Source organism: Cnephaeus nilssonii (assembly GCF_951640355.1).
Source record: "Cnephaeus nilssonii genome assembly, chromosome: 18".
Lineage (NCBI taxonomy): Eukaryota > Metazoa > Chordata > Mammalia > Chiroptera > Vespertilionidae > Cnephaeus > Cnephaeus nilssonii.
In genome coordinates, this window is record NC_137089.1 from 37,444,263 (window position 1) to 37,471,816 (window position 27,554).

At 38.5% G+C, this 27,554-nt stretch overlaps 1 protein-coding gene across 1 annotated transcript in view; it reads left to right on the forward strand.

Moving 5' to 3' along the window:
- PREX2 (phosphatidylinositol-3,4,5-trisphosphate dependent Rac exchange factor 2) overlaps positions 1-27,554 on the forward strand; it is a 220,664-nt gene that overhangs the window by 62,907 nt on the left and 130,203 nt on the right. The window contains exons 5-10 of the mRNA XM_079796248.1: positions 2,751-2,852; positions 6,508-6,669; positions 12,449-12,582; positions 18,842-18,945; positions 21,322-21,471; positions 24,517-24,661. Coding sequence (XP_079652374.1) covers positions 2,751-2,852; positions 6,508-6,669; positions 12,449-12,582; positions 18,842-18,945; positions 21,322-21,471; positions 24,517-24,661 — 797 coding nt within the window. The remainder of the gene's footprint in view (positions 1-2,750; positions 2,853-6,507; positions 6,670-12,448; positions 12,583-18,841; positions 18,946-21,321; positions 21,472-24,516; positions 24,662-27,554) is intronic.

Below are 27,554 nucleotides of genomic sequence, written 5' to 3' on the forward strand. Positions count from 1 at the left end.
GGCCAATTTAATTGTCAGTGAAAAATCTGCTGTAAGTGTAGACTTCAATGACATTTAGCTCTACCCCCACCATCTGGCTTTAGAGCATGGTCGTTACCCCCAAAAGTCCCTCATGCCTGTTTATAGCCCATCTCCACTCCCGTCATCAGCTCCAGGTAATCACTGATTTGCTTTCTGTTTCTATGGATTTGCCGTTTCTGCAGGTTTTATATCAATGAAATCACACCCTGTAAACTTTTTTATGCCTGGCTTCTTTTACTGAGGAACATGTTTTTGAGGTTCATCCTTGTTGTTGTATGGATCTACATCCCACTCATATTTATTGCTGAATAACATTCCATTGAATGGATATACCATTTTTGTTTATCCATTGCCAGTTATGAACATTGGGTCAACAAGTGGCTATAATAATGATGGACCTTAAAGATACCACATATGAAAGGCCATTTCAGAGAGAGACATTTGTTAATGTAGAAAAGTCAGGAAATGTTTAGTTTGGGCTACCATACATAATGCTTTTATGAACATTTATGTACAAGTCTTTCTGCGGACATATATTTTCAGTCTCTTGGTTATATACTAAGAGTAGAATTGCTGGGTCATAGGACGTTTATGTTTAACTTATTAAGAAACTACCAATGTGGCTGTGCCATATCCACCAGCAGTATGAGGCTAGCAGTTTTTCTGTATCTTTGCCAACACATGGTATTATCAGTTCCAATTATAGCCATGCTAGGTGATTTTTATTTGTATTTCTTGAATGACCAATTATATTAAGCTTGATTTCATGTGTTTATTAGCCATTCATATATTCTCTTTAGTGAAATGCTCAGTCAAATCTTTTCCTGTATTTAAATTGCAATGTTTATCTTATATTGAGCTATAGCCTTATTTTGGATTCAGTTCCTATATCAGTCATATAATTTGCAAATATTTCCTCCCAGTGTGGTTTGTCTGTTCATTTTTTAAAAATTGTCTTTTGAAAATCAAATGTCTTAAATTTTGTTGAAGTCCAGTTCATTAAATTGTTTTTCATTATGGCTGTGCTTTTGTAGTCATATTTAAGGCATCTGTATTCAGGTCTTGTACTTATTTTGTTAAGTTTATTCCTAAATATAGTATTCTTTTTGATGTTGTGATTGGAATTATCTTAATTTAATTTTTGGATTGTTCAGTGCTAGTATATAGAAATTTAATTGACTTTTGTATATTCTTGTATCTTGTGTATTCTAGTGTTGTATCCTGTGATTTAAATTCTTATATTAGTACAGTGTTGGATAGAAGTAGTAAGAATGGACACTTCTGCCTTGTTTCTTATCTCTGGGGGAAATCATTCAGTTTTTCATCATTAAGTATGATGTTACCTGTAGTTTTTTATTGGTAGACGTTTTTTATCAGGTTGATAAATTTCCATTATGTTCATAGTTTGTTGAAAGTCTTTAAGACTTTTTTTTACTTTTAGTAATGTAGGTGTTTAAAGCTGTGAGTTTTGCCTTATATATGGCTTTAGTTGCATTCCATGAATTTTGACATGTGTTTTTATTTTCATTCAGTTTTTTTAAATGTCTAGTTTCCTTTGTGATTTTTTTGATCCATTGTTTATTTAGAAGTTTATCTTGGGAGGCAATTCACCATGGGTCTCTTGTGTTTCTTTCGTTGTTGTTGTTGTTGTTGACACTATTACATATGTCCCTCATTTCCCCCCCTTTGCCCTCCTCCACCTAGCCCTCCTCCTGCACCCCCCTTCACCACATTGTTGTCTGTGTCATGGGCTATGCATATATGCATATATGTTCTTTGGCTAATCTCTTCCAGTATCCCTACACCTTCCCCTCTGAGATCTGTCAGTCATCCTGTATGTGCCCCAACAGGGGATTGAACCAGCAATCTAGGTATGTGCCCTGACCAGGAATTGAACTCATAACCTTTCATTGCATGGGATGATGCTTCAACCACTGAGCCAGGCTGGCCAGGCTGTTCTGCCTATCTTTTAAATAATATTTGCATCACGAACAGCCTGAGAGATCTTCCTCTGCAATGGTTAGACATTCATGCTGCTTTTATAAAAGATTTATATTTCCTAAACTTGGGTCTCTTGTCCTGTTGTTCATGTGCACGTGTCATCTGGCCCTTTTTGTGTTGTAATGTGGGAATTGGGGCTTTGGAAACTGGCCCCCAAATAATGATACTCTGGCTATTCCTAGTGCTGTGAGAAAAAAAAATAAAAACTGTCCCGTATCTCAATCCAGTTGCATCATTAGTCAGTGGTAGAGTATACATGGAACCTTGTTCTACAAAACAACACTACCACTCTTTATAAAGAGGATACATCCATGTATCTGTCTGTTGTTTACCCATCCGTCAATCCATCCATCCATCAACACACCCACCCGTTTCAACCATTCCATCCATTTAATCCATCTATTCACCTATTTACCATCCATCCGTCCACCCATTTATTCATTCCTCCATCTCTAGTTCTGTTCTCTCAGACTTAATACTCAGGAGAATATATGTGAATTAATTTTCGAGACATAGATCCAAAACACATATTGACTACTATAACTAATATGAAAGGCAAAGGTATTTCTTGTTCCTGTGAATGTTATTTGTGACTGAATGTGATCTTTTCAGAGGAGCTATATAGAGACATGCTTTCATCCCTTTTCACTGGAAAATTTCATGATAGAAGTGAGTTTTATAGCTACAGGTTTTAAAAATGTAATTAATTATACCTATTTCCACCCCAGAACTGCATGCTACTTTCAGGACGGAAGAACACAGATGTTCCCCTGGAAGGATATTTAGTAACTCCAATACAGAGAATATGCAAGTACCCTCTCATTTTGAAGGTATTTTATGTGTTTACTTTATCATAGCATTTTCCTTGTACCTGCATATTTTGCTTATTATTTTTATTATTTTTCTTCTAAATAGTCTGATATTCTAAAGAAAGGGCATATTGTAGTCATTGGGGGACACTGGCTAATTTGTCACTAATTTATATATGGAGTAGGAAACAAATCTTTTAAGAAAAGAAACAAGAAGTGTTCTTTGTAGAAAACATACTTGTTTGAGTTTCGTTTAGAGTAAATGCATTAGTTTCAAGATAGATCCCATTAAGTACATTATGTCCAGTTTATATAGCACTTTATCTTTTTTATGTTAAGTAAGTTCTCTGTTGGTGTATTCTTTGATTTACTCTATCATTGGTGCTAGCAAAGTGAAGGTCAACGTTATATAATTTCAGAGCCTGGTTTTAAATCATTATTACAGGGAATGGAGTGGGCCACATTGCCTGGGGTCTTTCCCAGCATCTAGAAGGGTTCAGGAATCTGGAGAAGGTGCTGCCGTGTAAATTAATAAAGAGACTAGAAATATAATATAAATTTGTAATCCATGAGGGAGCCAGAGGAGGGCTTAGCTTTAGAAACCAAGTTCTCTGAATCTCGGACCCCTCGCTCTTTATTAACACAAATTGTCCTAAGGCAAAGCAGATATACATATCAAAGATTAAGGTTTGGTATACAGTAGGCATTGTCAGTTTTGGGGGAACTGCCTTCGGCTGTTCAGGTGTTTGGCCAGCAGGAGGCAGTAACATGTAGATTAAGATGCCCTCAGCTATCTGGCAGCAGGTAATAATATATGCAAATCTTTAGGTGTGGGGAAATGCCCTTAGCTTTCCAGCAGCAGATAATATGTATTCAGCCCTGCTGAGTCCCCAAGTTCCATCAACCTTTTTTTTTTTCCCATCAACCTTTTGATGAAACTTCTTGCATTTATGACATGCTGGAATTAGCTTTCAGCATCACATGGGACAGTAAATGATGGACACAGAATGACAGTGTCCTGAAAATACTGCCTCTGGAAGATAGGAAATGCTTCAGTAATGGTCATAGGGACATTGCCTCATTATAATGACCAACATTTTTTTTATGAAAAACATATTGTAAAGTATGAATTACTGCTTGTTCTGCAAGGACCTATGAATAGATTAGAATAGTAATTCTGGAAAGGGTGCGTTTTGGAACTATTAGCATCAGGATAGGCAGTTTGGGGTGGTGGTTGAGCACATGAGTAAAGTCCTAAGTATTCTGCTTACAGCTGTATGATGGAGCACATAATGTCATCTCTTAAAGCCTTGGGTTTTCACTTGTGAATCAGAATAATGATGACAAAATTATAGCAGATACCTACAAGAATGTGTACATGTAATTTTATGTATGTATGTATGTATGTATCTGTGTATATTTACATATATATGTATGTATAAATTATTACCTAATAGTTATTTGGACTATTTTAAATAAGCCACTTAGCATAGTATATATACTGTAAATGTTAGCCATTATTATTCATATGTATTTTATTCTGATTTATTTTAATATATTAATTATTACTTGGTATCCAAATTTAAAAATACTCTGAAATGCTCTGGACATATTAACTGGTATTCTTATTGATTTACTTTTCGATAAAATAAATGTTACACATTTGAATGAAAAATATACCTTTTACTATAACTTTTGGCATAAATTGGGTTTCTGTGTAAAATTTCTTCGAAAAGCATCTCTCCTTACTGAACAAACAAGTAAAGATGCTTGGGTAAGCCATAGAGAGGAGCTAATACAGGGATCTCCAGTTCTGCAGAGCTTTGGCACAGTCCAGAGGGTAGGGAGGATTGGTGTAGATGTGACGCCTGTTGTTGGGAGAGTCCCTTCAGACTTCCAAGCTGGTGACTCAGATTTGCGTCTGTACTCATCACTGCAGTTATTCCTGGCCTACGTTTTGGAATCCCAGGGACTTGTTTGTTTTAAGAGTCAGAAGGCAGAGTGATATTTGGTGCAGCATGGCAAGTAGTTGTGCTAAATCACTCCCTTCTGGATAAGGATGCCCTCCAGTGCTTGAGCTAGCCTTTCAACAGATAGGATCATGGACAATTCCTTACGTAGGAAAAAGGTTATTTCAAAGCACCTTCAAGCAGGGGAGAGATGTCATATCTTTTCCCATTTTTGGAAGATTGTCTTCACAAACATGAAAAAGTGTTTCATTGTATAGTAGACACTTTGGTGTTGCTATTTTTCATCCTGGTCCTATCAGCTGAAAAGTTGTGCTGGGGGTCTCTTTGATTTTTGGATGGCTTTGTTTACTCAGAGAAAAATGTTAGGGGGTTAGGCTGTGTGTTAAAGAAAACATATGTTGATCTTTTTTGTGGAACTTGAAATTTTTGGATTCACAGCAGGTAACGGAGACGACTGTTACTCATCACTATTTCACGTGATCTAAATTCCCGTCTTGACGCTGCAAATACCCAGTGGGGACACTTCCAGCAGGTCCCCCATCTCATGTCCTGCAGACTGACTTGACTCCTTCGCATGATTCACAAATATTTCTGCCCTTCAGAATTTCTCGAGAGCGTTGCATATCTCTTATATGTATTTGTAATCCAGCATAACTTTTTAAACCTTGTCTTGAGAATGATGTAATGTTGCAAGGTCAAAGTTTATGGCAAATTGGTAAAAAAACAAACAAACACAAAACAGACTTCAAAAGAATATAGCAACTGCATATTTTCCCACTGTATGTTAAGAATTAAGAAAATTCTTACAAAGATTTGCCTCAGGATTTCTGTAATTGTGTTAGTTACATGATGATGGCAACTGTAGTAAGGAAACAAATGACTAATTGAAAAGCAATGTGGTCACAACTGTCTAGAGTCTAGACAGTGGGTGAAAATGTTTAATTTTTTTGCTTCTAAACAACTAACAAGACCTTTTAATATATTTAAAAGATTAGAGATCACTTCTAGTTCTGCTATCTTGAATGGAAAAAGAAAAAGAATAAAAAGCCCAAAACCCCTCTCCAAAAACCAAAAGAAAAATAAAGCTATTGAGGGCATATGGCAGTTCATTCATAGCAGAGCATGATCTTGAGTTATTGATGAAAACAGCATAAATTGTTTCTTTAATGATGGAGTATTGTGGAAATTAGAAATATTTATTTTGTTAGAGTAACAAAGACATTATTTAAAAGTTTTGTTTTATTTATGACATGCTTTTATAATGTCTTCAAAATTATTAGGAAATAAGGCACTTAAATTATTTTTGAAATCATGGGGAATATTCATCTAAAGATTTACTATTCTGTTAAAGACTAGGAAAATGAAATTAACATATGAAAGTGTACTTCTGTTGGAGCAAAAGTCAAACTTATAAAAAATTACATTCTGCAGGTGAGATATTTGACAATTTGAAAAGAGAAATCTAATTTAGTTTTTAAAAACAATTTTCAGGGGAAAATAGAAGTAACTGCAAAATGCGTTATCAGGGTACCACGTCTTCATTGGTTCAACCTTTTGTTTTTTTATCTTAATCTTAGTGGAGGTGGTAACGTCACTTCTGAAAGTGGTTCTCATGATCTTTGTAGTTTTCCTTTCCCGGTCAGCCTGAACCTGCTGTACCAGAAAGCCGAAGATCAAAGGGCGATTTGTTTTCTGTGTATACACAGGAGTTGCTGAAGCGGACTCCAAGGAAACACAGTGACTACGCAGCAGTGATGGAAGCTCTCCAAGCCATGAAAGCTGTCTGTTCCAACATCAACGAGGCCAAGAGACAGATGGAGAAGTTAGAAGTGTTGGAGGAATGGCAGTCCCACATTGAAGGCTGGGAGGTACATGCACTGTTCTCAACAATCGAGCTTAAAAGTAGCTTTGCTATTTCTCATGCAATGTGTAGAACTGATTGGCTTTGGATGGAACTGTAGATGCTCATTTTCCTAAGTAATGCTAGGGGGCTATAAGCATTTCTGAAAAGTGCTTTGAAATATTTTTACTTTGAGATATTTTTAAAGTGGCAGTTGATTGGCTTAACCCCAAGCTTTGTGATAGAGCCAGTGGACACTGTGTGGGTTATCAGCTTTGATATTTCAGTATTTGAGCATCATGGTTATCCTTTTCCCTGTCTTAACTTTGGTCAGTAAGTGTACAGCCTGACTCCTGGGGAGAGTATAGAAGGGGACTAAGGCTTCATATGTGTGCTGTGATATTATTTTGAGACTGTAAATTAGGTGATAAATTTAATTGTAAACTCATTTAATCTCTCTAAATTTTAATTTTTTCATTTCTAAAATGAATGAAGTAGCTGTGATATGATTTTTAAAAATGTTTTTATTGATTTTAGAGCAGAGGAAGGGAGAGGGAGAGAGAGAAAAACATTGATTGTTTGCCTTCCATATGTGCCCCGACCAGGGATAGAACTCACAACCTAGGTATGTGCCCTGACTGGCAATAGAACCTACAACCTTTTTGGTGCATCGGATGACACTCCACCAACTGAACCACACTGGCCAGTCCTGTGATGTGATTTTTAAGATCCATTCAACATGAAAAATTGTATGGGTTCATGATTCTTTAAAGAGAGAATTTTTTAAATTATAACAAAGCAAAAGAAGAGTGATTTTCAGAATCTGTAATGTGTTTCCAGCTATAGTGACTTTGAATCCCAGTTACTTCATGGGGTTGGAGTCCTATATTACTTTAGTGCTACATAAAGAATAAACTAAAATTTTCTTTTCATTGTCTTCATTTAGATGAGCATGAGCTTTGGTCTTGGATAAATTTTTATTGTTATAAAGTAAGCAAATCACCATAGTTTTTAAAAGTATAAAACAATTTTAAAGTGTTTCTAACCAAATATTGTATCACACAAATCCAAGTGGATTGCTTTTATCTTTAGGGAAGCATTATAATTGACTGATTTGTTTCTTATTTTCAGTTTGTTGGTTTCCATTTAGATCTAAAATTACAGCCATTTAGACTTGCAAAAAAATCTCAAACATTGACCTCAGGGAATGCTCCTGTTTATCCATTCTTCCCATGAATTTTTAAAAATGCTTACTGGGATCTGATGTAGCTTCCTCCTCATTTGCATTCTTCCATTTCAGGTGTCCAGAGTGACCCCACATTCAGCACAAATGCTACTTATTCCAATCAGTTAGAATGGTTGTGTGTTTTACAGTTGATTCATGATAATCATTCTTTTTCTAGGGAGCAGTTGTCCTGCTGGGATGAGAAAAATGTGCTCAAGTTTGCTTTTGCTCTTCTGTTGTCACTGAAACGTTGGAAGAAAAACTGCAGGATTTGTTAGGGATGTTTGTATGCCTTTTACCAAAACAAAAACTTCACAGTCTCTGTTCGACACTTTGTGGAAATAGGATCTGTAATCATTTTGTTTCCTTCTCGTAGAGATCCCGAAAATCAGGTTTACTGCAGAAATGGCTGATTATTTTTAAAGTATTGATATTTCTTGTGCTCTACATGCCAGTTACTCCAGGGAGGAAAGTATGGGGGCCATACTGTGTCATATGGGACCCACAGTGGTGGGTGCCTCGACCTCAGCAGCCTTGCCTAGTACACAACACTGGAATACAAGAGAAAAAAGGGGCATTGACACAGAGGATACTGGCGGGTGGGAGGGGGGTGGTGGTGGTGGGGAAAAGGGGGTTCAGAGAGGACGCCAGTTCCAGCAGGTCTCCTGGATGTTGGGTTCCAAAAAGAGTGGCAACACTAATTCTACTTGAGGAGATTTGAAAATGATTGCGTGAGACATGGCTGTACAGTGATTCAATTCTACTTGAGGAGATTTGAAAATGATTGCGTGAGACATGGCTGTACAGTGATTCGGGAGTTTGGGGACTTTGAGGGTCTGCAGCTTGGAGCTGGACCCAGCCAGTTGTCTGATGACTTGTGATAAGAACCTGATTCCTTATCTCAGTCCACCACCTTAGAGCAGGGGGAGTGGTGAAGCTGTTGTGCTCTGCCTGGTCCCTTCTGGGAAGGTTAGGAGAAATGCTATCTGATAGGACTCCAAAGGTCACAAGGCAGTGGGACACAATCATCCAGGATGAACTCTGGCCTTGGGAGGAAGTGGGCTTTCTTTGAATTGCTAACAGGCGTTTTTGTTCCGTTTACAGACAGCTTTGCGTATATTTAGAGTGGCTCTAGCAGGGTTAGGGCAGATCAAGGACAGATGTCTGATGGCATGACCTTTACAGGACATAGTTTCTTGAATTTTTGAGGTTAGGAGTCATTAGCTAACCTTGGGAAACAGCTCCTTCTACGAACTCTTGCAGACCTTTTATGACCACCTTAAAGGTGACGTTCTTGTTCTCTCGAATGGGATCTGAGTGTGATATGCCATGAATTTCCCTTGTTTTCACCTTAGCGGGGTTATTATTTCAAATAAGTAACTTAATTATCTAGGGTCTTGTTTCCCCATTCAGAAGATGAAGGCTTTTTTACAGTGAAATCTCTGATAAATTTGCCTATTATAAAAATTAGGTTTTAGTCAGCATTAGGTAGTGACTGCTCCCACAGAAGATCTGTAGTTTTTTTTTTTAATTGTTCATATTTGAAGTGCCAAAGTCTACTTTCAGAAACTGACAAGAGCCAGAAAAGGCAATTAATTAGGAGCATATGTATTTGTTTTTTGGTTTCTTTTCTAAATTTCCAAGTGTCTTCAAACATTAAAATCATAATGTATGAAAAAATGCAATAACAAAACAAATTTCTTCTCAAAGGAAACAATAAAAATAACACTGCTAAAATATTATTAATATCATTTATTATATCTGAGTCATATGTCTTATTCAACATTCCAAACATTGAACCAGATATTCTACTAAAGGTAATTGTAGAGCAATGACCAATGTGCTTGGAAATGAAACTGATTAACTGTTTAGTTAGAGTCATTGATTCATTTCGTAGAACAGGACCATTCTTAGTCTTAGTCTGCTTTTTAGTTGGTTGATAGTATTGTAATTATAACAGCAATCTTTGGAGCAATATGCCCAATATTGACAAAGAAGTATCAATAAACTTTGTCATTTAGTAATTCAGCTTTACGTCCTTGATAGATTGATCTCTCAAATCAGAGGAAAAATATGATAAAAGGTAGAGAGTGAATTATTAATATATGAAGGTGCTGGAAAAATAACATTCAAGATAATTAATTGTGTCTTAGAAAGTAAAAAGACACAATCGAAATTTGACACCTCTTGCTCACCTTTTTACAAGGAGACATACAATGCTACTAGACCATTTTAAAATGAGCTCTTGTTGTTTTTGGAACCTGTTTGTTGCTTACATTTGATGAAGTTTGTGTCAGACAGTGTATTGACTTCAAGTCATGTTCTCTTGTTATTTCATGACTGTGAGTCTTGCCAAGGTTATGGTGAGACCTGTTTCTTTCTGTCCCTTCTACAAGGTGATTTGGTAGACACAGCTTGTCTGCCTTGAGGTAGAATTAATTTATAGATAGTCCTTGTTATTGAAGGATAAGTGGTGTGGGGAAAAAAGAGCATTTAAAGTGAATCCACATAAAAAATTGATCAAAATTTCACAATACAATTGGGGGGAAATTTGATTGGGACATTATCTTGGTAAAATGAAAATTTATATTACTAGTTTGTTTTACCTAATATATAACAGAATTTAGGTTATAATTTCAGTTAACAATCTGAATCTCAAAAACAGTGACTCAAATGTTGAGTCTTTTTTTTTTTTTTGAGAGTGCATACATTTAAAGACAACGTTGTATAATAAAACAATGTGATAGGCTTCATTCCATGTTTGACTTTCATAGTAGTTTTAAAAGATTTTTTAAAAAGAATATTCAAATGCTTCATTAAGTTTCTTAAGAAACTGCTTTGATATTAGAACTGTTCTCTTATGAAATACCCATCTACTTGTCCTTCTGGTCAGTATTCTTTTCTTCTGCTGTGAATGGGTCCCGCTTTCTTAGATCTTTGTCTGGCAATACATTGTATACGAAGGAAAAGGTTTCAAGCACTCTTTCATCTCTCATCTTTCCTCAGATTATGGTTCCTCTCTGCAGTCAGTCTGTGTTTTTCTGATGCTGACACTCATCCTTCAGTTGGCAAGATGAATGAGACAGTCCCTGGTGTTAAGCAGAGAGAGCTGAAAATGGGCAGATAATCAGTGCATGGTTTCCTATTATACTGATTTTTGCCATCTCATAGCTGCAAAGAATCAGTAATGAACCCTTATGTAACTTATATTGAGATAAATTGTTAACATAAAAAAAAAACACACCCTCTCAAAAGAGTCCAAATTTGGTTTAGCAATATTATATTTTATTGTTTCTTTTGAGAAGAGATTTGTTTTGTTATTGCAGTTTTTCATAAATTATGATTTTAATGTTTGAAGAGACGTGGAAATTAGAAAAGAAACCAAAAATAAATACACATGCTTCTAATTGCCTTTTCTGGCTCTTGTCAGTTTCTGAAAGTATACTTTGGCACCTAACAAGTGTCTGCTCATGAAATTTATCATGCGTCCCCATTAAATTCTGTAATGGTGCCTGAAACTTAATAGTTTTTCATGTATCCTGACTGTATAAGTAATTGACAGCCGATTATATGTTTCAAATTATAGATGAACAATTATTCAGCTTCTTCACAAATTAGATTCGAATTGTTATTATTTTCTTGCTGGATCTTGTGGCGTGACATACACACCGCAAGAAGATATGTTGTTGGTGAGCAGTGGTGTCAAAATGGGCTGCTCTGGGCCCCAGTCTGTGACTGAAGTTCATCCATTCAGACCGATCTCAACTATAGTGGAAGGTGATATTTAAATGGTGTGCTTCATAAATTCAATGAAGAAAATTACTGGAGAATGATTGTGCCTGAAACCACAACATGGAATGAACCATATCATTAATTATAAACACACATAATCATAAACACACACAGCCATCCCTGATATTCATCACCGTTCACTCACACCAACCCTCATTTTATTAAAGGTCTATTCTTGCAATGAGCACATGGTATATAATTGCATTCACATTTCTGTTTCTTCCACTAGTTGTATGTGTTTCTTGGGAGTGGGGGTCATGTCTCAAACTCTGGGTCCCTAGTGTCTAAGACATTGTCTGATACATACTAGTAGTGGGCTGAATGATAATTAAATGCAGATAAAATGATTAGTGGCTTCTTACTATTTTAGGATCCTCTCAGCTCTTTTGGTTAATGGCAATGATTCTGACCTGGTTCAATTTAGAGTCCAGGATTTGTTTCATTATCCTGCTATTTGATGTTCTCTAATAATCTTTAGCATCCTGTTGAGGTTTGAAATAATTTCCTTTTTAAATAACATAGGAAACATGTATCATAGATGGCTTAAGTATGCATACATATATAAAATAGCAAAAAGACTCAATCTCTTTTTTTTTTCTTTTTGTTGAAGGAGGAGAGGAAAGGAAGGAGACCTACCTTCAGTGTATAAATATTTGTGCTGTTTGAGCTTTAATCCTTTCCATATATTGCATCTTCAAATAAAAACAAATATGCTTTTAAAGAGAAAAAGAATTACACATGAAAGTTTCTAATAAGTAATCAGACATTCTCTCCATTTTTCCTGACTTAGGGGTCCAACATTACTGACACCTGCACTGAAATGCTGATGTGTGGAGTCTTACTGAAAATTTCTTCTGGGAACATTCAAGAACGGGTGTTTTTTCTTTTTGATAATCTTTTGGTGTATTGCAAAAGAAAACACAGGTAAGAGGATAAACAGGTAACACTTCAGAAATTGTTTATCCATCTCATAGGCTCAACCTTTTCCTCTGTGGTCCTGGGAACTCACAATCTCATGGTTACGGAAACTTCCACATACTCAGCCTATGCTGACTGTTCTCTTCATCTATATATATAAAAGCCTAAGCGACCAAATGACAGAACGACCAGGACGACCGGTTGACTAGTCACTATGGCGCACATTGACGACCCTGGGGTAGACGCTCAATGCAGGAGCTGCCCCCTGATGGTCAGTGCGCTCCCACAGCCAACCTCCTGCGGCCGGCCAACCTCCCATGGCCCCGATCGGCCTGATTGGCAGCCAGGCCGAGGGACCACACCCATGCACGAATTTGTGCATCGGGCCTCTAGTTTTTTTTATAAAACCTAACTGAAATATGACTATCATTTGATGATACTACTTCCCCAGGAGACTTCTAGAGGAAAGATTTTTGTTGTTGTTTTTAACCCCCCTACCTCAGACCCTGCAGGACAGGTAGGTGTGTCTTCCTTGTTTCCTAATGCTGCTTCCCAACCTCTTCTCCTCTGCCTTTAAGAATTCCAGCACATGTAAAGTTCATGCCATTAGTCCTTCCTACATAGTAGCTTTCTTGGTTTATTTACTTTTAACACTTCATATCTCCTTGCCACACACGAATTCAGTGATTGCTTTAGCTCTTGTACCACTTTCTTGTGTTTTCTTGGTCACCATTTTGCTGTGTTCAAAACTCATATGAATGATCCGTTCAGTATTTGGACCTGAAAGCCTGCAGACTCTTCACCTTGCAGCAATATTCTACTTCATTTATACCTGAGCTACCTGTCATGTGGGCATCCCTTTACTTTGTCAACACTAACAGTTCTAAAAATTGAAATCTTGATGGAAAGCATTCCACTCTGCTCCACCAAGCTGCTCATATCAGTCACCATTGATTGACCTCTAAGGAAGCGATCACTTTTCTGCTCTGTAAGGCTTCATTTGTTTTTCTCAGCAGTATTTAGCTTAGTTGAGCACTTCTTACTTCTTATAACACTTTCATGTCTTTATTTTTGTAAAAAATATAGAGCATAAATTGTGGAGCGGTAAATGGGACCAGTTAGGAGGCAGCCACTATCACCCAGGGAGGAGATGCTAGTGGACTGAATGGACTAGGGTAGATAAAAAGATGTGGAAAGATTTTTGTATGTTTTAAATGCAGAATCAGCCTGGCCGAAGTGGCTCAGTTGAGTGTCAACCTATGAACCAGAAGGTCACAGTTTGATTCCCAGTCAGGGCACATGCTCAGGTTGCAGGCTCGATCCCCCCTGTGGGGTGTGCAGGAGGCAGCTGATTAATGATTCTCTCTCATCATTGATGTTTCTATTTTTCTCTCCCTCTCCCTTCCTCTCTAAAATCAATAAAAATATATTTAAAACATAAAATAATATAAATGCAAAATCAATAAGATTTTCTAATGGATTGATGTGGGAGGATGAGGGAAAGATAGGACCCAAGGCTAACTCTTAAGTTTTAGAATCAAGGAAACAAATGGATGGGAAAACTGGAGAGGAGCAGTTTTAGGAGAGGACATCAATAATTACTTTAATTTTAAAAATGTAATTACATTTTTTTCAATTGTGCTTTACACTTCACATTATCTTGTATTGGTTTCAGGTGTACAGAATAGTGGTTAGACAATCATATACTTTACAAAGTATTCTCCCTGATATTTCCAGTACCCAGCTGGCACCATACATAGTTATTACAGTAACTAGAGGCATGGTGCACGAATTCATGCACAGTTGGGGTCTGGCCGGCCTGCCCCAAAGGGGGCCCATTGGGGAGGCAGCGGGAAGGGGTCGCAGGCAGTTGGCTGGCTGCCCCCGCCCCTGATTGGGATGTTGGGTGTGGATCGGGGCCCAGATCAGGCTGGTTGGCTGCCGCAGTCATTCTGGTTGTTCTAGTTGTTCCACTGTTCCAATTGCTAGGCTTTTATATACATGGATTATTGACTATATTCTCTCTGCTGTACGTTACATCCCCATGAGGAAATAAAGAATACTATTTCTTTCACGGTGCACTGGCTGTTTCTCCTTCCTAGTTACTCTTCCCTCTAATGTTTGTGTGGCCAGATGCTTCATGTCTTTTAGATCTCATTTAAATATCACTTCCTCAGAAATATCTTCCCTGACCACCCCATCCAAAGCAGCCTCCCAGCCACTCTATCAATATCTGGAAAATGCACGCTGATATTTTCTCCATTTTTTATTTGCTTATTTTCTGCCACCTTTACAAGATGAGACTGCAAGGGCCATGAGAACAAGGGTCTTGCTGCTTTTTCATTGCTATTTCCCCAGAGACTGGAGCAGACCTACCATGTAATAGTTACTCGAGAAGTATTTGTTTAATAAGTGAATAAATGATTGAATGAAACCCAATCAAAGTTACTGATGTAATTGTTTGTTTTAAAGCATAGATACTTTTTTTTTTTTCTTCAGAAGGTACTTGTTTGATAGGATGTGGACTTTTGGGGGAAATTTTTGCCGGTGGATTAAGCAAAATAGTAAAATGTACTTTATTGATAAATTTCCTGAGCCTTTATGTGCTTTTCTTAACTGTATTTAGGGAACATTTGTTTTAATGAAGTGATACCATGCACCTTGATGAAAGGGACCAGGTCAGGATTAGAGCCAAAAGATAATTAAATTGTTGTCATCTGTGTCTCAATAAGCTTTTAAAACATTGGCCTTTACCAATGTGAAAATGGACCTGTTATTTTTTTCTAGTATGCTCTTCTAAATTCTTTGTCTTTGGTAGAAAGACTGAGATTAATAGAAATAGGCTTTATGAAGATGTAGGTTGTTAATTTTATTTGTGTGTAACTCATTAAAAAACTGTAATGTGATTCAAGTTGTTTAGGTGTAATTATTTTTTCCAGCATTATTGAGGTATAATTGAAAAATAAAATTATAAGATTTTTAGAGTTTATAACATAATTTGATATACATAATATGTTATGAAAATATTTCCCCATTGAGTCAATTAACACATTTGTGTAGGTGCAGTTATTAAAGGCATTTACTTGAAAATGATAACTTTTTAAAATTATAGTTGATCATATATATATATATATATATATATATATATATATATATATATATGCCTGCCTTTAAGTTAAAAGCTTTTGCAAATGAAGACTGTACCAATAATGATATTATTTATGGTCTCATGGACTTAATATTTAAATAAGTTAAACAACAAAACAGGCTTTATAAAATTACGATCTTGTAGTTTAGCAAATATCCTGAATGTATGTGTAGCATGGACAAAATACATAGTGCTTAGAAATGGAAATCGCTAAATAAATCTGTGTGTCCATCCCTTCCCGAATAATAGTAATGTGAACCCACCATCTGTTTCCTTCATTTTAGAATACTTCACTTCCTTTACCTTGTACTGTCTAAGCTTTAATGATCCTTCAGAAAGTATGAATAAACTGGACCTTTGCCAAGCTTCCATAATGTTGTAATTGCAAGAACCAGGGACCTGATGAATTTATTTTAATTTTAGAATCACATTCATTAAAAACAAGAGTGCTAATTAGGCATCCCAGCTGTCCATATTTCTAACACTATTAATCTTAGAAGAAACTAGTATTGAAAAAAATGTGTTATGTAGTATTTGATACTTATAACATGACTGCTGAGTTTGGCTTGTTTATGAACTTTGTATATCAGATGGTATTATCATGTATTTAGTTGTCTGCAACTTATGTTTTATAGAATATACTTTTTAAACTATGTGTCTGTGTGTAGCAATAGTTTATTCATCTTAACTGCTGCATAATATTCTATTGGTTGAATATAACAGTTTAATTAATAGTTTATTCATTCTGCTGTCCATGGACTTGAGTTCTTTCCAGTTTTTTTGTTACTGTGAACATTCCTGTACATACATCCCAGTGGCCATTGAAACACATAATTAGGAAGGAAATAATAGACTCAATATATGCAAATACTCAACATTATAATATAGAGTAAAATAATTTTCAAACCATGGATTTTTTAATCTTTAGAATTCAATAGAGCCACTTTCTGAAGGGACCAAAGGTCTGTTTGATCAAAGTATTACTGTATTGCTCAGACACTGACTAGAATTCTATATTCACTGTTATCATCTGCAGGTCAAGAGAATATAAAAAGCCTGTACAGGGTTAAGAGCAGGATCACAAAGAAAATTAATACTTTGAAAAATAGGACCCAATGATAGATTCCATGCCTGTGACTAAAACTGTCATCCAGGATATTAAGCTTTTCAAAATTTGACTGGTTTTAAGTATGATGTATCAACTTATAAGAAATCCTTTTTTGCAACACACCAGGATACAACTTCCTACCTGAGAGAATATGCAGTTACCTGCATATTAGTCGGCTCTGCATTCTTTACCTTTGGCCTCCAATGATGCCAACTTTCATAGCTACTTGGCTTGAATTCCTAATTATAGTATATATTTAGGCTTATTAACGAAGGGCATTTAACCTTTGCTTTCAGAATGAACGTAAGAGTGCAAGATCCTGAAGGCCTGGGTCCAACAGATTGTCAGTCAGCTGAATTGATCAATTTAGTTAGTTTTCTTTATTAGTGATGAAGGACTATACGTTTTGATGGGGGTTTAGACGGATAAGTAGGGATATATACTGTTTTCCAAAGAAGGAAGTCAGGGACTGTGAGGATACCTTGTGTCACCCTCCTGCACCCACCCCTTCCACTCCATGGCAAGTATCTACCAAGGAGAGGAGGAGAGAGAACACTGGTGTTGGTATACAGTTACAGCTTAACTTTTGCTAGGTGTAACTGTATTAGACAAATGAATAGTTATTTCAGCATACTAAATTGTTAGGCAGACTTGTGTCAGTAAGTCAACTTGAATAGTCCAGGTCAATTGACATCTCTTGAGTGATTAGGTATTCTTTAATCCTCTTGAATCATTCCTTAGAATCTTTCCTTTTAAATTTAATGGAAAAGACTTAGTTTTTAAAGCAATAAGTTGTGAATGTTCAGTGATTGAACTATAAACATATATAATGACCTAATTCCGTGGTTGGCAAACTGCGGCTCGCGAGCCACATGTGGCTCTTTGGCCCCTCGAGTATGGCTCTTCCACAAAATACCATAGCCTGGGTGAGTCTATTTTGAAGAAGTGGCATTAGAGGAAGTTTAAGTTTAAAAAATTTGGCTCTCAAAAGAAATTTCAATCGTTGTACTATTGATATTTGGCTCTGTTGACTAATGAATTTGCTGACCACTGACCTAATTCATTATTACAAATGTTCATCTGTAAACCTGGATTTTCTTACTTTGTGTTACATACTTTTAAAGATTAAAGACCAGTACTGGACCCACTATATGCAACATTTTGGAATGTTTTGGACTATTTTGAAAATAAATATGACCTTTATGAAGGATTGTAAATGTATTAAGAAACTTATTCAACAAGTATACAGTTATCTATATATAGAAAAGCCTAATATGCAAATTGTCCCCTTGGGAGTTTGACCGGGAGATCAGGAGTTTGATCGCTTGCTATGATGTGCGCTGACTACCAGGGGGCAGCGTGGAACAAAGGAAGGCCCCATCCAGCAGCCGGGAAAGGGAGGCCCTGGCTAGCAGCCAGAAGGCCCCAATTGGCTCTAATCACCGGCCAGGCCTAGTGATCCTACCCATGCATGAATTTCGTGCACTGGACCTCTAGTCATATCATAAAAACAATATAGGGAAAATACTTTTAGCTGAATAATGCTTAAGAACCTCCAGCAGAGTCAATTTATTTGCAGAGGGGTCATAAGAACTAACTGAATTTTACTAGGGATTGGAAAAATGGAAATTACCAGCTATTTACTGAAAAATGAAGGTGAAAGAAATCAAATGAAATTTCAACCAACTATTAGTGTCTGTTAGCATGTGATTAGGTATCTTTGATGTCCTGTATTGAGCTTTACCCTACCACCTATATATTGTCTTGAGCCCAGAGCTTTAGTTTATTAAAAACAAAACAAAACAAAAAAAACTAGAAGTCACATCTCATAATGCACCAGTGCTATTGTGAATAGGAGAACACAAATAAAAAATACCAAGAGCCTAACATTTGATGTCATTGGTTGAATCAGTCTCTCTTTTACAAAGATTTGGTTAAATTATATTGCGTCAACATTGTCTTGCATTGAGTAGGGTAATAACGATTTTGCAATTTCATTCCTTTATAAGACGATTGAAGAATAGCAAGACATCTACAGATGGACATCGGTACCTTTTTCGTGGCCGGATCAATACAGAGGTGATGGAAGTGGAGAATGTGGATGATGGTACAGGTAAGTGATTAGTAGATTTAAAATCAAAGGCCAATGGTCAACTCCCTCATAAGATAGACTTCTCACTTGAATGATTCCTGTGCAGTGCATTAGAGCTTAGAAATACTTGTTAGATAGAGCAGTCAGAGGAAAAAGGCTAGAGGAAGAGGAAGACTATTGTAAAAAAAAATTATTTTTGGCTGAAACACACTAACCTTAAACACAGATATAAAGAAATAGCTGAGTAGGAATGTTATAGACACAGTTCCCAATCTAGTGAGTGTGAATGCAGAGATATTTAATGGATGAATTGATTTTCTTTAAGTGATCTTATGTGTTATAAGTATACTAGAGGCCGGTTGCACGAAGAGATTCGTGCAATAGGCCTTCCTTCCCTTGGCTTCCAGCACCGGTTTTCCTCCGGCACCCGGGACCCAGGCCTTCGCTCTGGCTGGAGTCTGCCACCTTTGCTGCAGACTCTGGCCAGAGTCTGCCATCTTCGTCTTTGCTGCAGACTCCGGAGTTTGCAGTCTTCGTCTTTGCTGCGGCTGGAGTGCCGCTCCTGTAGATCCCTTCACCCCCCCGCCCTCCCTCTCATAGCAGGCATCCTGCCCTGCCCTGCCACTCTGTGCCTGGAGCAGCTGGGTGGCCGCCATCTTTGTCCTTCTAATTTGCATATTCCCTCCTGATTGGTTGGTGGGAGTAGTGGAGTGATGGTCAATTTGCATGTTTCTCTTTTATTAGTATAGATATGTGACATTGTGTTCCTATAATATATTTAATGTAGAATATAGCAAACCTTAGATTTATTTTGGCATATAACTGTTATTAATATAAACAGGTTATCAATTTGCTTGTACAGGAAAGTTGTGGATGGAGAAGGTTTGTGTAATGTTAAGTTCTTTATCTCACGAAGATAGTAAACATTTGCTCTGTACATTAGAAGGTATGGACTTTTATAAGTAAGTTAATGAAATTATGATCAGACACGAACATTATATAAAATGAAGTTAAAGTAAATTAATTATTTACTATTTGAAAAAAAAATTGTCTCTAATATGAATGCTTAGTAAATTGAATCACTCTTTTCCCAAATATTTTAGTTAGAATTTCAGAGGTATGCTCCTAAGAGAAAAGACAAAATAATATAAAATATATTAATTGTTGATAAATGACTTTTATTCCCGTATAGAGAAATGTCTTTGTAATATTCAATCTAAACATGGGATTGGGGTACGGATTAGCTTCCCCCTCCCACATACCTTTGTTGTCATCCCTGGGTCTCAGAAGGGAGAAGAATGTTTATAATCTGTCGGGAACACAGGTTTTCAAATGCTCGCCTGTGTGCCATTTCTCCATCTTATCGTTAGTGTCCTAACCAATTGTCCAGTTCTTAAAGGAGTGGACTGTGGTTGCTGCAGGTAAGGGGAAAAGACATGCCATGGGCCAGGTTGGGTGGTGCCTGAGACAGGGCACTTCCCTTGGGAACCAAGTCATGCTGTGGAGACGATCCTCATTGGCTGATGGTGGGAGGGAGGTGCAGAGCTGTCAGTCAGCAGGAGCAGGGAGAAACCCCACATTTCAGATCCCTTTCTGTGCTGCACACTTTGATTGCAAATACTCCCATGATCACATGTGGGACCTAGCAGGCTCTCTTTCCATGGCAGGTGTGCACGTTAGTCCTTACAAGGTGGCAGTAACTCATTTTAAGGCTTTCCAAAGAGACCGTTTAGTGGCACTTAGAAAAGCTACCTGTTTAAAATGTGAACAGCTCTCTGGCTTCAGTAACCTGCGTGCTCCAGAGAACATCCTCTAGCCCACATTGTGGTTGGGGTGGGAGGACGTGAGATCGGGGCAGGCACACCCAAGCCTCCACGCTGTCCTTTATTGGCCCTGTCTCCTGGGGAACCTCTGCCCCGGTGCGTCAGCAACTCTCTTTGTTTTCTTCCCTGTGTCTCACTTCCTTCCTTTTCTTCAGATGACGTGGTTGTCAACATTTGTACCATCTGCCCTAGTAGTCGAAGTGGATTTTGTATTGATTGCTATGGTTACTGTGCTGATGGGAAACTGGGACCCTAGATAAAGACATGTAATCATCCAGGGCCTTTGGAGGGATGGGCATAAAATGCTGTCCTCGGTGTATCTGTGTCAGATGTAGGGGAGTGAGAGCCTGTGAGGGGTGATGGATGTTAGATATGTTCCACAACTGAGCACTGACTGCACTCGATATGTAAACATTTTGTTAATTTTTTTATTTTTTGTTTTTCAACACACACATATAAAGGAAAGATATCTTGAAGAATTCAGTTGTTTTGGAACTTTTGTGAATTGAACGATTGCATTGAAATAATATTATATGTAACATTTGCTCATTCACCTTTGCTCTTTAATTTCCAGCTGACTTCCATAGCAGCGGACACATTGTGGTTAATGGATGGAAGATACATAACACAGCAAAAAATAAATGGTTTGTGTGTATGGCAAAAACACCTGAAGAGAAACACGAATGGTTAGAAGCTATTTTGAAAGAAAGAGAGAGACGAAAAAGTGGGTATATGAATTGGGCACTATTATGCGTGGTGAATCTCTAAGTTAGCAGAAAAGCAGATAATGGGCAAAAGTTATGAGAAAGGAAAAAGGTATATAATGCTTGCTTGAATTTTCTATGTGATATAAGTCCCCCATGCTGAAATAATTTTTGAAAGCTTCCAATATTATTACTTACTAAAATAAAAAAATAACCTTATGTCGTTAGCAAAATAGTTGTATTGTGACTGGCAGTGTCTTTTAAATAGTGTCTTAGTCTGGTCGGGCTGCTGTAACAAACTACCATAGGCTGGGTGGCTCATGACATTTCTTTCTCACTGTCTGGAGGCTGGGAAGTCCAAGGTCATGACACCTGCAGATTCTGTGTTCTGTGACAGGCCACTTCCTCGTACAAGGCCTCTTGCTGTAACCTCACAAGGTGGAGGGCGTGAGAGGGATTCCTCTGGAGTCTCTTCCATAAGGGCACTAATCACATTCATGAGGGCTCCATTCTCATGACCTAACCGCCTCCCAGAGGCCCCACCTCCTCATGCCATCTCTCTAGGGATTAGGTTTCCACATATGGATGTTGGGGGCACACTGACATTCAGTCTACAGCAAACAGTTTCACTTGCTTTACCATTCGTTCCATTTTCTCTGCACTTTATTCTTGCCATTTCTAAAGCATCATCACAGAGTTTTCCTTTAAGAGACAAGCTTCAACAATATGCAGTGTGGTAGGGCCTCCAACAATTGTTCTCTGTATATTTAGTAGGACACTGAACATTCTGAATATGTTAGTGTCCTAATTATAGAAGAGGGCACTTTGGATATATGTTAACTTTTTAAACATGTTACAGTGGCACTGAGTATTGTGTAACATAACCCAGTAAAGCGCTTGTTCACATGAGGCAGGCCTAGCTCAAATTTGCTTTATGTTTTTTTTTAGGGAGACTTGTGGGAGGTATTTGGTCTGGCAATATTCAGTTGTCTGCAAGGAACCATATTTCTGTAATTCAGCTAGGAAATAGAAATGCTTGTATAACTACTAGTTTCTTTATCAAATAATCAATAAGAAACACGACAGTGTTTATTCCTTTCCCCGGAGGTCTAGGAATAAAACGTCTCATTGGTGATAAAATTTTAGAACATGAAGAGCCCTTTCCATCTTCAGGTATTTTCCCTTGGAGATGTATAAATTTTCTACCTTGATTAAAATATCCATAGTACACAGTTGTGTTAAGAATTTCCAAAGCATTTTTTAAATGCTTACTCCTTTGATTGGTGTTGGAGGAAGAACCAGATGGCAATTTTTAAGACTAAAATTTTGAATGTCTAATGGACTCCTAAGTTTTGTTAAATCCAGCAGTTTACTCAAATATAGCAAATTATTTAAAAATAAGTTGAAATTTTCATCAAATTGAAGATTTATTTTTCAGAATGGCTATGTATGTAGATATGCTCAAGAACCACCCCTCACCCCCCTCCAAAAAAAAGTGGAGGGGAAGAAATAAATAAATCTGTGTATGTTAATAGGATCAGTTCTTTTTTAAACATATTTTTATTGATTTCAGAGAGGGAGAGGGAGAAAGAGACAGAAACATCAGTGATGGGAGATTTTCATTAATGGGCTGTCTCCTGCACATCCCCCACCGGGCGTTGAGCCAGAAAGCAGGGCATGTGCCCTGCCTGGGACTCGAACCATGACCTCCTGGTTCATAGGTCGACGCTCAACCACTGAGCACACCAGCCAGGCAATAGGCTCAATTGTTAATGGGTTATTCACTATTACTGACAAATGTTAATGGCTCCTGCCATTGTAAAAAATAAAATGTTAGTATGATATTCTGTAGCTAGAAGACTAAAATAATTCAAGTATTTCTTCTGCAATAATTCTTCATGAAAGTCCCACTCATTAAATGTCAGTGTTCCTAGGATTCTGCTTTGGCACTCGTCTCTAAACTAGATTCCATGCCTGGATCATCTATTCCCACCAGATCAACTTCCACTTCTGCATTGCCAAGTTCTCAATCTTTATGTCTAGCCTTGTCCGCTCTCCTGAGCTTCGTACTTACGCATTCCACTGACCCCCGGACTCCCTTTGAATGTCCAAGGTCAACCTGGTCAGTGCTGGGCTCCTCCTGACCGGAAACCCTTGCCCACTGTGCTTCCCACTTCCTTTCAGTTGTCATGTCAAAAGTCTGGAAGGCATCCTGATTTTCTTCTCTTGCCTCTTGCCTTCACACATACAATTGACCTGGTGGTGTCCTCCCAGTACCACCTCCTAGCTATTTCTCAACTTTGTTCCTATTATTGTCTGTAGGGACAAACTTGTCTGAACGTTTGCATTTCCCTCCTAAGTGATCTCCCTCTTTCTAAACCCTCCCCCTTTCAGCTTGTCCTCTGAGCTTAGTTTCCAAAGCAACAAAACTTCCTTTCCTGCACTACCCTGCCTCCTCCCACCCTGATTAAAACAGACGTTTCCCCAGTATCTAAGGAATGAAGGACCTTGAACTGCGGTTGAGCAAGGACTCTGCCTAATCCACCAGTGCATCTCCTGTGCTCTCACCGAAACCCAGGGCTCCCTGTCTGTGCTGCTTCACCTCAGTTAGCTCTCATGACTCCTTTCTCTCTCTTTGCAAATCCTGTTCAGATCTCTGCATTCAAACAGGCCCTTCTGTGAAGCCTTTCTGAAAATTTCTCAGATGAGGGATCTACTCTGAATGGGTCCCTGTTGTATCGGAATTTTTCCTGTCAGGCTGTCCCTGTCCAATCGTTCTGATGTAGTCCTGACAAAAGGGTGCATAGAGCGGTTCTTCCTCCACTGGACAAACCATGTACCTTTGAGGCAGAGCTTGCACAAAGGTGCCACATGGCCCTGGGCATCTTACCTCCACCGTCTCCCTGTATCTCATGAGCTTCCTGAACACCAGGCCCCTGTCGTACAGAGCTCTGTACCCACAGCCCCAGCACATGGCAGACATGCAATGAAAGGCTGTTTAATAAAGGCATGAGTGAATGAAGAGACTTTTTCCGTTACCTGTCCTTTGTTCCATTTTTTGATAGGTTTAAAGCTAGGAATGGAGCAAGACACCTGGGTAATGATCTCTGAACAGGGTGAGAAACTCTATAAAATGATGTGCAAACAAGGAAATCTGATCAAAGACAGAAAAAGAAAACTGACTACGTTCCCTAAATGCTTTCTTGGAAGGTAAGGTTGGTGGTCTAGGTGCATATATATATTTTTATATTTTCATTATCTCATGTGTTAACTTTATTTGTTTCTCTTTAAAAAATATTCTCCTAAGCATTTTGAAAATTTCTTTATTATCAACATTTTCTGGCCTATAGTGGGATGAGGGAATGGATGTAGAGCTGGGAACCATGAAAATGTAAGGCATTTATCCATTCATGATTCAGTAATTTCTGATATACTGTGAGGCTGTGCATGCAGAGGCTATGTCTGCAGGTGGGTTTGCCTGTAGCGGACAGACTGGCAAGGACATGAATACCAAGGATTTCGCTTTGGCACTGGTCTCTAAACTAGATTCCTTGCCTGGGTCATCTATTCCCACCAGATCAACTTCGACTTCTACATGGTCAAGTTGTCAATCTTTATGTCTAGCCAGTGAAAGTGATATGAAAGTCAGAGAAGGCTAGAGAACTGAAGAAACACAGTGTAAGCTACCAGTTAATTAATTAATTACTTAATTACTTAATTAATTTTAAATATATTTTTATTGATTTCAGAGAGGAAGGAAGAGAGAGAGAGATAGAAATATCAGTGATGAGAGAGAATCATTGATCGGTTGCCTCCTGCATGCCCCCCACTAGGAATTGAGCCTGCAGCCCAGGCATATGCCCTTGAGTGGAATCGAACTCAGGACCCTTCAGTCCACAGGCCAACTCTCTATCCACTGAGTCAAACGGGTGAGGGTGACTACCAGTTAGTTTAGTATTTTGACAGGCAGGCTCAGGATGAAGGGCAATTGATGAAGAGTCTGAAAAAGTGGGTCATGCGAGGGGCAGGCACAGAGCAAGAGGCAGGGAAGTCGTCTGGGCATTTAGCATGGATGGACTGTGTGTGCCCTTGGGGTGGATGCAGACAGCTGTGCATGGGGAATCCCTGCTGGGTTAAGCAGACAGGGCCAAAGGGAAGGGCAGTGCCTCAGGTACCTATAGGTAGGCCAGGCTCTGGGCTGGATTCTTTCTGTACATTATTTCTAATCCTCAAATACATACTTATGTTTTATAAAGTTGCAGAAATGAGGAATCAGGGAGTTTAACTTGCCCAAGTTCATACAGCTAGTGGATGTTAAAGTCAGGTCATAAAAGTAGATAGGAGTAGCATTCAAAGCCCAGACTTCACAGTCAGGCTCTCTCCATTCAGAGCTGGTCCTGAGATTTGGAAAAGTTAAATTTCTCTTTCCTCTCTAAAAATGGAGATTATCATAGTGCTTACCTGTACTACCTACCAGAATGTCTTATTAATTAATTAGCTATGCAGACACCCTAAATCACCATGGGCCACACCCTCCCCCCTCCTCCCCCACTTCCCTATTAGAAGAATATAGGCCAGGAGCCTGTGCTTGCAGGGAGGGTGGCATGGAGCGCTTCTTCAGTGGGCATGGCCCTCACCGTGGCCACGTGGCTGCCAGCAGGCTAGTGTTGCTAATGTCCCCAGTGCCCCAGCAGTTGGATCTTGTGCAAGAGAAAGAGCAAATGTGAACCCACCTTGGCTTAGAACCGTGGTCGGCAAACTGAGACTTGCGAGCCACATGTGGCTCTTTGGCCCCTTGAGTGTGGCTCTTCCACAAAATACCGCGGCCTGGGCGAGTCTATTTTGAAGAAGTGGCGTTAGAAGAAGTTTAAGTTTAAAAAATTTGGCTCTCAAAAGAAATTTCAATCGTTGTACTGTTGATATTTGGCTCTGTTGACTAATGAGTTTGCCGACCACTGGCTTAGAAGGTCCATATTGCAAGGAAGACTCTGTTTCTGTTAACAGCCTCATGGACATAACTTCCAACGTCCCCGCAGGGGCATGCCTACTGACAGGAGAGTCACTTCGAATTCTGGCTTTTCATTAGGTATTGTGAGTATGCACTTCAGCCACCGGGGTCATTTTTACCATAAGCAGTGCCGCCTACTAATGCGGCCGATGCCCTGCCTTCATCAGGTTTCTGGGGAAGCAGAGCCAGCAAGTTAACCCAGGGTCAAACTTGTCCTTACTGAAGGAGACGGGTTTTGTTAACCCTTTACCCACAAGCTCTCCTGGGGCTGTGGTGCTAGTGAGATGCAATGATATGCAAAGAATTCCCCAGAGCGCCTGATACGTAGGAGACTCAGGAAATGTTAGCTGTGTTAATCGTGGCCTTTGCCACACTCCCTTTTGTGTCCACCATGACCTGCCCAGTTAGGAATTTATGATCAAATTACCCTGTAAAGTGAACTTCCGTTCGATTAATTACAGCATCCCCTTTTGGTCCATGCTCCCGATTCATAACAGTACTTGAATTTTGTTCTTTCCTTCATTTGAATTTGACGCAGTGAGGAATCTGGTGACGTTAGAATGTAAAATCATGCATTAGCTACATTCCAGCCATTTCAACGTCCTCGTCCATCTGTGACATTTAATAAGTGCTCCATGTGCCAGGCACTGGGCTGGGTTTCTGACCTTTCAGCTCATTTAATCTTGTGTCAGCACTGTGAGGATGACATTATTTCTGTTACAAGGAAAAACGTGAGGTTTAGAGAGCTGCACTTACTAATCCAACATCACACAGCTATTAGAAGCAGGAACTGGACCTGAATCCAGGTTGTCTTATTGTGAAGAACACAATCTTAATGGTTAGACTGTATTTCTCCTTCTTTTATTTTCTTTCTCTCGGGTGGTGCTTACCTAATAGAAGAATAAAAAGCACTCTTCTAACAACTTGTTCCGCCTTAAAATGTGCTTGTTAGACTAGACATCACATTTAGAATTCCATGTTCCTTGGCTGTTTGCTCTTTAGCCATTCGTGTTGCTTTTGGTTTTGAAATAAATAGAGAAGCAATTTCTCCACATGTTTCATAGCTTTGCTTCTCTGACCTCTGTGAAAAAAAGT